The sequence below is a fragment of the Cyphomyrmex costatus genome, unplaced genomic scaffold (assembly GCF_001594065.2).
Source record: "Cyphomyrmex costatus isolate MS0001 unplaced genomic scaffold, Ccosl1.0 scaffold116, whole genome shotgun sequence".
Taxonomy (NCBI): domain Eukaryota; kingdom Metazoa; phylum Arthropoda; class Insecta; order Hymenoptera; family Formicidae; genus Cyphomyrmex; species Cyphomyrmex costatus.
Window position 1 is genome coordinate 1,189,980 of NW_017275130.1, and position 12,591 is coordinate 1,202,570.

The 12,591-nt window shown below is 36.4% G+C and overlaps 1 protein-coding gene across 24 annotated transcripts in view; it reads right to left on the bottom strand.

The window, feature by feature from the left end:
* slo (calcium-activated potassium channel slo) overlaps positions 1-12,591 on the bottom strand; it is a 102,555-nt gene that overhangs the window by 32,362 nt on the left and 57,602 nt on the right. For 18 of the 24 annotated variants that reach the window (XM_018545104.1, XM_018545064.1, XM_018545072.1 and 15 more), the window contains exons 7-8: positions 3,472-3,582; positions 1,437-1,542 (exon numbers count right to left, since the gene is read on the bottom strand). In XM_018545104.1, the coding sequence (XP_018400606.1) occupies positions 1,437-1,542; positions 3,472-3,582 (217 nt within the window). Of the gene's footprint in view, positions 1-1,436; positions 1,543-2,627; positions 2,734-3,471; positions 3,583-6,927; positions 7,020-12,591 lie in introns of all 24 variants that reach the window. The other 6 variants (XM_018544956.1, XM_018544989.1, XM_018545048.1 and 3 more) reach the window with 3 other exon arrangements.

A 12,591-nucleotide genomic window follows, 5' to 3' on the forward strand; every position in this document is an offset into this window, starting at 1 on the left:
GGGGGGTAGAGGTCAGTCGGTTCGTCTAGGTTCTATACATCTGAATAATGAAGAAGCGCCTCTATCTACATGCTAAATCTATCGGCTAACAAGATGTTGGCATTAACCTCGATTGTGTAAAAAGAAACTACACAAACAGAGAACGTACCGTCTCGTCTTCGTCACAGTGCAGGATCGATACACTTAACAGATACCACAATCGACTATCCCACCAGATACTAAGTCTCTAACAGAAACTACCGTCTGGAAAGTAATCGTCTGGTAAACCAGTCTCTCCACGAGAAATACACGAGCACTTACCCACTCGGGTTGACAGCAGGCATGGGTCTATCCAGTGGATGCAATACAACCTTAAAGGGACTTTTTTCACGTGGGTATGCATAAAAGTGTCTCCATGTGTGTACGTGTCTGTGTATGGGAGAAATTGACGTTGCTTTCCTCTCGGATTTGCTGCCGGGTATGTATTGACAGAAATAGAGGATAGATAGATAGAAAGATAGATAGATTGATAGACAGATAGACAGAGGCTATTAGACCGGGACGACGTTACTGAAGCGAATATGTGGGACCGAATATCGGGTTTTTGATCGTGGGCGCTTTCAGATCTGCATTCACGATTGTTTTATATAAATCCTCGCGGATAATTGATCGAATCTGAGACCAACTATTGCAAATTGACGAGACACGAAAGCGGACGACAGCATACGAAGACGCGCCGGTGGGGTATCATGGTGTAACATCGTCAATGTGTACGAGCATAAAGGGAAACATACAGGCAACAAACATCCTGGAACAATAGCGTTTGTTATCCGCACAACGTCATTTCCCGAACGTCTACCGATCGCCCACGGTAGCAGCTATAACATCGCTACTTTCACGCTATCGATTTTTCCAACGAACGACACGAACAAATTACGATCTGCTTAGATCGTCTACAAACATCATCGTTTTAAGCTTTCTCGAAACTGCATATATAAAATGAAAACGACATATACAATATGAATAAACATTTATTCAAACGTGTCTAATGGTACTTGAAGTTTCAACTGAACATTGTTAGAATATGTTTATTACAAGATAAGATAAACCCGGAGATGCAGAAAAATCATTAGTAAAAAAAAGCACAAGGCAATAGATTCAGATTAATATAATGAGATTTCAGAACATTCTAAATTGTTTAAAAGAAACGTTAATTCTTTTATAAGCATATTAATTACGCAATAATGATGTGCTGGTACCGTGCGCGCCAAAATATGACGATTCGATGAATCACAGGACGTCAAACATAGAAAAGGAAAATAGAAATATAGTAAGAGTAGGGACCGTTATATGTAACAGGATAGAGCTGTTTAAGTATATATATATATAATATATATATAGGGGTTTAATGCGCATATCTTGTATCGAGGATTGTTCGATCGTGGTAACAAACTCACCTTAACCCGCTGTAGATCAATCGGGTTCATGATGGTCCCCTGAAAGAACTCCACGGTGGTGAAGTGCCGCTTGAACAGTCCTTCCAGTTCGAGATCAGGCGGTTTCCTGAACGGATCCGACAAAACGATATGATTCTTTTTATAAATAACATTCACCTCAACTGTCGACTGTCGCGTCCTTTTTTGCGAGAATATCGGTCGAGTAGGCCGATAGAGGAATTGGCGAAGATTTCGTTAGAACGTGAATGTAATACAAATTCGTTATGCATGCTCGTAACTTTTGAGGAAAATCCATGTATCTTATTGTTTCCAATTCGTTCAAGTTGTCTTTCCATTCTAATCAAGCCGAATGCATGGTAGATTGAACAAACTGTAGGTTCATCCTCAAAGGGAACGAGTACGCTCATATATAATAATAAATCACTAAGTAAAATCTCTACTGCAGCTGAGTCGGCTCCATAGCTCAATACAGCATACCATGCAGTCGCAGGCGGTTGCTTTGCTACGTAAATATATATATATATATATGTATATATAAACACGTATGTATATCTTTCGTCGTCCGGTGCCGCGTCGTTTTTGCATTCACAGGATATACTCGAAAGATCTCACTTTATACGACCATATTGCGAGCTCCAATATAGTAAACTCGAACAATCATCGGAGTCTCACGCGGAAAACCACAGGAAAATGTGCTCCAACGAAGCGAACTGGTGTTTTCAATCATGCCGCACCGGACGTTTCGATAGTTCATGAAAGAAAAAAGAAAGAGAGCGAAAATCGAAAGAGAAAGAGAGAGAAAGAAAGTAAATCTAAAGAATGTAGCGAGCATTTGGTGTGATTCGCGAGCGTATGTGAATACGCACGAATCACCAGATACGAGAGATTCTATAAAAAGTAACGATAGCGATTATATGTACGTATATTAACATGAGACTGCATGACGTGTGACATAAATATATATGTATGTAAATATAGATATATAATATATATATGCATAAGAGATACATAAGTATATATATATATATCGATCGACCATCACGGCGTGTTATACCCAGGCGAATAACCGTGTAATAACCTAAAGAACTGCAAGGAAACAAGAAGCACGAGCGGCCACGTGGAGGGCATTGATGGAGGGTTGGTTGGTTGATGGAGGTTTTCGTGTGGTGGTTGTTCTAGGGTTCAGGGTACCTTGACGCGCTCCAGATCCACGGCATTCATCATGGTGCCCTGAAAAAACTCCACGGTCGTGTAATGCCTCTTCAGGAGACCCTCCAATTCGAGATCCGGCTCTTTCCTGAAAGAAAGCAAACCACTCCTTACGACTATAGCGATCAGACTACACGGGCAGCCGTGAAACGCAGTCTTTTCGCTTATCCTTCGCGTTACTGGACAATCCGATTCCCTGATGGAGAATTTTTGTTTGTAATTCGTGTGAAACCTCTCTCGCTAGAATATAACGAAGTTTTACGGTCGATAAAACGCGGAGTTAATGGAGTCTGATCACTTTAAGTCGTTTGGCGACGCAAAATCTCTTGAAGGGCGACATATACTCACCACAAAGTCGCTAACATAGAAAATAAAATAGTATTTAATGTATGAGAGAAATGAAGAAACAAATTAAAAATGTTTGTGAGACTCGGGTAACAGTATTTGTTGTAATCAACAAATAAGTTTTGTTTACGTACAAGTAAACAATATTATATATTACCAAAGTAAAGTTTTTATTTCCTGTAAAAATGTAAAAAGAGTATATTGTGTATGTACATTTAATAGAATATTGTCAAATAACGTATAAATGACGTCATTTGCACATGCATTAACAGATGATAAAAAATTGATAAATAATATAAAATGATCAGATGAGCGATAAATTTTATAAAACACGTTTACTCCAGGTAATATTAACCTCCTCGAAACTACCTACGATCAATCGTGACACAAAATATACAATCCGGTAATGTTGTAAGGGTTAATGTGTCGCATTTTGTGCGAGCTGGCAAAAATATCAGTTTTACAAAAGCAGCGATCATACCTATGCAAGAAGACAACTTCTACGTCGACGTCCTCGCGATCCTCATGTAGGAAATCCTTAAGGAAGTGCGAGACTGATTCGTAGGTGATGTGGCCACACACGACAATATGTCTGCCAACACAATCAGCAAATTAGACTACATTCGTAAAAAGACGGTATTAATGTATGACATAGGAAAAGAAAGGGAAATTCTCTCAAGCAACTACCATATACACGCTCTAAGTAGTGTATGTATGTCACAACTACAGACTCAATTACTCAAGTTATTCTCTCTTTCTTGCTACAACTCTTGTTCACTTTAATTTATTCTTTCTGCTGAGTAAACTTTTTCGAAATAAACACATATTTCACGCCTCTTCCAATATACATACAGATAATATATATTTATCTATGAAGACAGTGATTACAAGCAAAAACAGCAAAACAACAAGAAGAGAGAGAAGAACGTTGATATTGATGAAAAATTATTTTTTCTTTTTTCTTTTTGTGCCATTTTAGTCTGCTGCCATAGTAAAATCTTTGTTAGAAGAGTTATACTATGTTTAAGATTAATTATATTTACCGATATAAAAAAAAAGGAATAAAACATAAATTTACATTAATAGGCATTATTTAAAAAATATAATACTCAATGATTGTAAGACCAATAAATAAGCTTATTTTACAAAATTAAGATGATCATAAAAAAAAGTAATAAAAAAAACTTATTTGGCACTGAAATAACGCAGGCTCTGTTTAAAAGAGTCACGCGCATATTTATTAAAAAAATAAGTATTAAATTAGTGGACTGAACTTACCAAGATTGCACTAGGAATTGGAGTGATTCATTTTAACCAGTTAACTATACACATACCTATGTGATAAGTTAGTACCGCTAGATATATAATGTACATACACAAGTCAATGCTAATAAGTGTTAGATCAAATACGCACGGTTATACAAGCTCATTCATGTGTTAGTCGTCGCTATATGTATATCAAAACCAAAACTCTCTTCTACTTGTGTAATTTCTACGTGCTGTGTATACATATCGATAGTGAGAGACGTATTCCTACTTCTAGGTGTCACATAACAAGTAAAACTAATTATAAGTGAGAGGTCCAAAGATAATCAACGGACTCGCAAAGGAAATATAGCGGAATTTCGACCATGATCATTCCATGCTTTATGTCATCTACTCGGTGATGTTTGACATATGGCTTCATCATGAATTCAGTAGTCTTCCCATATCACGCCATTTCTCTTATTATTTATGGACCACGAGATAGGTGCTACTGGATTCAATGCGATAATACTCGAGCAGAATTACTGGTTACTTTTGCTCTAAATGTAAAGGAGACCGACGCCATGTGCGTATTGAGATGTGAGCATGTATCGTGGATATGAGCTGTTGCAGAAAAGTCGTTTTCGTGTGTCGATCGCTACCCAATTGATGATCAAGTGGAAGTAACGCGGATTTCAATGAAAATTGAACGCGCCCGTCGTATCTCGAATTGCCTATACGAGAGAAATCGGATGCCTATACATGTTCATACAATAAAAGTCGAATTCCCGTGATTTTTTTTTGACGTGACGTGAAATTATTCACACAAGGGTGTTTGCTATAATCGTTCCGTTATTGGAGCATGCTCTATGTAGTCAGAGAATGTTTAATTTATTAAACACGCTTGCAATGCCATTAGGAAGTTGAACCAGAATCATTAAACCATAGAGTATCTGATGACCAGTATCGACGAAACGTCGATGAAAAACGGTGCGCAGCACAGATGACACATGCCGTGAAGGACGGCTAAAAATGTCAACGGCAATTTTCGCGAAGCATTTATCATCATGACAAAGCTCTTCTAGGTTATTACTATCATATGCGCGCGGATACTCGTATATCGTTCATCGATCGTAGGCACACGTCATCACGTATTTGAATCAGGTACTCGAATGATGCGATCAGCAGCGTGTTATTGTCGTGTAGCTTCTTCTTACAAAAGCCACACTTGCGCTAGTTGTGAATGACAGTTAAACCAAAAAATTCTAAGTTGTCCCTGATGTACGTTGTTCATTTTGATTCACCGAGAATGTCCTCAACCAAAATCCCTGAGTTACATGTAAGACCCGTAATCTCAATAACATATACATATTTATTTAGGTAGTATATTCTTCTCCACTTTTATACCCTCTTTATGAATACGCAAAAACGATCATTAATCATTAATACTGTCTAAAACACCAAGATTATTACACTGAAGTGATACAACATTAGATTTTATATATATACATATATTATATATGTGTGTATATACCATATATACATATATATATATAAAATATACGCATTCAATTGTTCGGATAATGCAGGGTACATGCTGGACGTTTAACCCCTTGCACTCGGAGAGAAATACAGCTCGACATATCAAAGCGTGCGGTTCGTTTAATGATAATAATAAGATCGTTCGGCCGCGATGCTCCAACATATGTATATACTGAATAATTAACTCAAGACTCGTAGAATTTCTGCGGCTTGTCAGTGCGACACACAACTGTGCACACTAAGCGCAAAGTTGTCACATCCGTTTACAACAGATTGCATTAAGTGTCGTCTCAATTTAAATTCCCTCGTGAGAATATACGGTTCACGGCTGGCGCAATAATTGTGATATTGGTTAATTAAGCAAGAACATTGAACGAATGAGTTGATATATAGACATGACATCTCTTGTTAAAATCCACTTAAGACTCTCGCGATTTATTTGCGAAACAAAAAAACGTAGAACGTTTCATGCAAAACATTTGCAATGATTTTTAATATTATATAAATTTCTGAAAACTTTTCAATGAAGAAACTTCTTGCTAATTTTCTCGTAATTTTGGTTTCACGTTCTACGCTTTATACGTATATGTCAAACTGTGACGAGCCGTATTTGTCCCAAGTGCGATCAGTGTGAACATACAAGCTAACACCAGTTGCTGAGTGTGGTGGGTAGGATGTGATAGTAGATAGGCTGTCTGGTCTGTTGAAGGGAAGGTTTTGCTGGGGTAGGCTGGAGTTCAAGAATGTTTTTAGGGCGACGGCTGCACTAAGGCCGACTGACAACTAGTGCAATGAACTGGTACGGAACTGCGGTTTTGCGATAACATGATCTCTAACACTCTGATCTCTAAATATAGATATAGATTTAAGATAAGGATTTATCGAAATCGGGAATTCTTAATCAGGATCGATGTTCATACGTGCGCTTTTATTGGAAGACTGCATTCACGAGAACTAGATCAGTGAGGGATCAGGATGTTATGTGTGCGCCTGTGTGTCAGAAAAAGTGTAACAGAGGTGTAACAGATAGATGCTGAGGGGCACGGTGAAGGTTACATGGTCTTTCGTGTACGGGAAGACATTGTGGATACGGAGGCAGTCGGGACTGGAGTTAAATCGGGGAAGCTAATTGGTTGGTTGTGTCTCTCACCTGCGACCTCGCTCGTTCTTCAAAGTGCCGCCGTACTTGTTTCGCGTCCCGATCAGGTCAATTATCTCAGGGATACAACTGGCGAATATGGCCTACACCACGTAATAGAACAGAACATAACACTCGCATCAATACACTTGTGTGACAGGGTTGGCAGTAGTTTGCTTTTGCTTTTTTTTTTACATGTATTTCTTTCGGTTGATCGATTGGTAGGTTGTTTTTAATTTTTCCGACGTCATGTCGCAATGTGTCGGGGTGACTAGTAATCTTTATGTGCTGGTTACACTGTACGTCTTTTCTTTTTTCATTAAACGATGGGGAGACGAAGGGAAGAGGATATTTGCATTTATAAACGAAATCAGATTTTAACTCGTAAACTGCGCAATTACCCAAACAGCAATTCGACTTTGTATGGACGTCCAAATCAAATTCCGTAAATGTCTAGCGTACATATACAATATACCGCCCAAAAACGTCAAATAAACGTTGTTAATACGTCCAATACCGAATGGCACAGATAATTCGGAAATTATTCATCTGTTCTGATCTATAAGTTATTGAAAACAAAGAGAGGGACACCGAATAGTTATTGAGTCCCAAGACAAAAGTATATAAAGTTGTTTGATAGTTATCGATTCTCGGACCTTGCTGTTCGTGTACTGTTGAAAAATTAAACATATTATCAACGTCCTTGCGACGTAGTTTAGGCCGTCTAATATAAGACGAGATAAACAAGACCTTTAGGACATATTTCAGATGTCCAAGGATGTCGAATTGTTGCTTGTGCTGTTAAAGGCACGATTAGTGCTATACTGTCACGTTTGCGAAAATTAATGATGTATTGGGTACGAAACACATTATCCAGATAAAAAGGCAGGGTAGGTAAACTACCTATATATATAGATTTATAAGTCCTACACATCTATACCTAAACCTAACGTATACTACATGTGCCGATATGTTTCTATCTAGTTTACTGAAAAATCTGTTTATATCCACGGTTTTTCATAATGTCAGTTTGTGCGCTCAATATATTATAGGTAGTCATGTATAGTTCTTATTAGGAAAACTAACATCATTTTTGCGACAACATGATTCGCTTAAATCTTTGATTTGTTCTAGTGTTATCCTTTTTTAAGAAGTTTTCTTTCCAAATGCATTTATTGTATATGTAAAAAGCTATGTCATAATTCGTTTATTTTTAAGAAATCGAGAAATATTACTGATTGCTTATCAAATAAATATTGTTTGTAACAAATAACTAAATAAGTTAAAAAATTAATTTTTTATGACGATTATAGAAATCAAATTTCTAGATATTCAAATGTTAACGCGAATAAGTTTAAAAGTATTTAATGTAAAATTTACATATAATGAAGAGGTAAATACTTTTACAATAAATTCTATGAATAAAAAATTAAAAAATTGCCAGAGAGTATCATGAAATATTTTAAAATACTTTACAATGTTTAATTATAGAGAATAATATTAAAAGCATTATATTTATACAAAATCTATATTTCATATGTACCTATATTTTAATAATCAGACAAAAATTGTAACTGATATTTAAAATAAAAATTTTTTTATTTTACGAATTATATTAGTTATTTAGATATGTCTTGTGTCAACCTAAATAAATTATTCAGTTATATTCAGTTATAAATAATTTCAGTTAACCATTGTCAAAATTATAAGACTATTTTCTGAATTCGCGATATATCTTCTTATTTGTAGTTCCTATTTATAACGTTATAAAGTGCAGAATTTTTATTAGAAATTTAGTTAATGAGCGATGTTAACGTATGGTTAATGTTAATCACTCTTTCACACTAGTACAAGATACAATCGACACAAGACATAATAAATGCGAGATTAAAACATATATGTATTTTTGCAAAATCTCGAATAAAATATATGCACATCGTTTTAATCAGGATTATTAATGAATCAATGAAGTTATGCTACAGCACACACATTAATGTCGATCTCTTTCTTCATCCTTTAGGAACAAGCATACAAAACACGCGCTGTTCGCGTAAAGATTGTAATTATAAACGGATATATGCGATACATATAAAGCTGTCCCTTTTGAGCGTACTCTGAAAACCTGAAAACTTATCTGTAGAAGGAAGTCTATCATGGATAGACTACTCAAAATTAGACGTAACATATATTATGTTACGTTAATGCATTAAATAATTTTCCTTATTGTTTTTTATTCACGAATATCACTTACATTACTACCAAAACTTGGTAACAGCAATACTGTTATTATCAGAAGTAAAAGCCAATCGACAATCTGCTGAATATGAGGGAAATCTAAACGCGAGAATCGGTAGTCTGCGGCAACGAAGTCTGTGAGCGCGTAAATGCGTTACAATCGTTACAATCATCATTGCAACGTACAAATTAAAACGGTTGCATAGTTCTTGTCGAAAAAATGCAATTTTGCGGCGGTATTCCTTGAGGCATGAGCCAATGACAACCTACGTTTGTGTATAATATGTACGTATATCTATGTGTATTGTGCTACTTTCATCTCGCGATTTGTGGTAACGCGATAGAAGCGTAATTTGCGGCTGAAGCTGACCGAGGAGTGATGTTCCGAGTGGGTGTATATCCCTTTCGTCGATCGCCGCGCATCGATGTACATTGTAATGCGTGTACAACACGCAGGACGTTCACGATCGTTCTCATCCCCCTTCCTCTTTGCCTCGGTATGCGCCTATACATGTCGCGAATACGTCACCCGCGTGTTATATGGAATGATGTGAGGTATGCCCGATGTGACCCCAAGCTAGACTACCTGTGTACCCGCAACAGTGGAATCATGAGTTGCGGCGCTTCACGACGAACAACGGGGAAGACGAAACCGTAGATCCGATCAATTTTTCATTCGAGCGTCCCGGTCAAAAGGTCATAGACGCGCCATTCCGTTGCACGTCCGCTCGATATTTTTATCATGCCGGCGACAATAAAATCCGTTATCTCGGACAAGGTGGCATAATTGAGTTCACACGTACGCTACCGCACCTCTTATATGTATATCGTATCGCTCCTGCAAGTGAGTCGGATTGAATCGAAAGATACTGAAATTTACGAAGTTAAATACACTATAGAGACAGAAATTGGGGTTTCCACATTTTCAGATTGGTTCTTATTTTCTATTATTATTGTTAACACTATACAGTATGATATCGCTTCTTCACTTCAAAAATTACACAACTAAAAAATCATGATTTTTGAGTTATTGACGAATAAGTTAGATAAACATTACCCTATCAGAGTCATCAAAAGTAAATTAATTTTATTTCACAAAAAATCATTATAACTCAAACAAGATAGATTTTAAGGATTGAGAAACGAAAATGACAAAATGACATTTTATGTTAATAAAAATATACCAATTCTTTTTGCCTATATTATTTGATTAATTAATAATTTTCCGTTAAATTAAAAAATAATGTTTTCCCTTTTTTGGAAAATCCAATTTTTGAGTTGTGTCACTTTTGAAATGAGAGAAATGAGATGTAATTAAATATCGTAATAAAGACCGTTTGTATTACTTGTTAAAGGCTTCGTCAAGTGGGGTTTTATAGAATCATTTTAATTAAATTCTCAAAAAGGTATACTATCGAATACCTACTTTAATTTTAATTTGAAGTAGAAGCTATCTTCGCCGGATTACATCGCTCTGCGCCGCAAATGAATAGCGTTGTATGTCGCAGTTAGACGTGCACAACATCTACTGATAAAGTCCCTAAAAACAGCGGCTGTATGTACCTACGTCTGCACCTGCTACTGCGCTATTTTAAATGACAAAAACCGTGTATGTGTTTGTATGTTAAGCTAAGAATAAATATCGCGATTAAACCGGAGACGACCGCTCTCCTCGCTCACGCATCGAACGAGAGAGGGTTGTTCTCCCTCTCTAAAGGCCATTCCGTATTAGGGGATCGATCGATCGCCTTTCGACAATCTACAGACTAACCAGAACACTATCGCATGCCACCAAAGAAACTCAATGTGGAAGAGAGTGTGGAACAGATAGATGGGTAAAGATAAATAGATAGACAGAAAGAGGAAGACTGAGAGAGAAACTAATAGAGAAAGAGAGAAAAGAGAGATATCCACGATTTGCTCTCTCTCTATGGAAAAGGAATTTAACCGAGCGTGATTGAATTTCCTTCGCTCATATAGGAAAAGTAATATTTCTCCCGTATCATAACGTCGCGTTGACGATTCATTTTGAAGATATATTAAATACAATCTTATTCCAAGGAATATTAACATCATCCGCAACTCGCTGCTTCACGGCTGTTTCCACGTATTTTAATCATTCAGCATTTATGGTAAATTGTTGGAAGATCTGTGACATATATTCAGTACATGATGCTGCATAAAAGCAATAATATCCCTTAAGGGATGATTCGTTCTAGATAGCATAAACAAATGTTTTGCTCGTTTATCAAGCAAATGTTACTGCGTACATAACTAAATCTAGATAGATATTCAACTAACTGAAAAGCATGTTTTGTAGAAAAATGTCAATATAAACTTTACTGGATAAAAATCAAAAAGAGAGAAATGTATGTAACCTGTTACATCGCTGCGTGAGAGTTAATAAAATATTTTAAAATCTATTTTACTGCGTGAACTTTTATAAACAGAAAAAGAATTGTTTGAACGAGGCAAACACGTTTGTCTTTTGTTCCGCGGTTTATCTAATGATATTATAATGCATACAGAACATATTGAACGAAAGAGAAAAAATGTATGTTTCGTTAATACACGTACAATATTCTAATACTAATTGTCTGACAGATAAAAAGCTAAAATTCCCTGCATTCATATTTATTTAACTTGAGCATTTTACGTTGGTTAGTGTTGTCATATGTTGATACCAAAATCATCCACGCGTGCAGAAAACGATACGTTATTATACAATAGTTGACATTCATCATCGATATTATTCATGTAATGCAGTATACGTGTAATGCGAAAATAAATAAAATGACGCGATCGTGTTGATGTGCGTCCGTTAGCTAATCTACACGGTAACTAGATTACCGAGATACATTATGCACGCGATGTAAGTCAGCTCTTCATACTCCAGATAACCACTCCAACCTACCTCTAATCTCGTTGTAACGGAAAGTAAACTCGTGCGCCCGATGCGAAAAATATGTACATATTGTTAAGCGCCACAATGGGGGAGAAAAAGATGATACATAATGTAAAAGCAAAGATAACTATTTTAGTAAAGATATATACCTACAGATAAGAATCTCTTATCTGTCCCGTGATACCCGAAACGTATCTTACGAATTAACAAAAGGGATATGAGGAGAACGAACTACCTTTCGTAACCGTGCGATAAGGCATTATATTACAATATATAAATAAGTTATGTATATATAGAAAGAGAGAAAGAGAGAAGAAAAGAAAGATGCAACAATTAATAATTCGTCTCATCTACGAACGTGTGTATGTATAAAAAACGCGTGTGTTTCTCTTTCCACAAAGTCCAAGCATATCAGTATGTATTACCAAGATATCTGCTAACTGGTAAAAAGTGGGTAAGAAAAGCGGTGAAAATAGGGTGTGTTAAAGAAACGGTGAGACAAAAGTGAGATTAAAAAGAGGGAAAGTGGTTTGAGA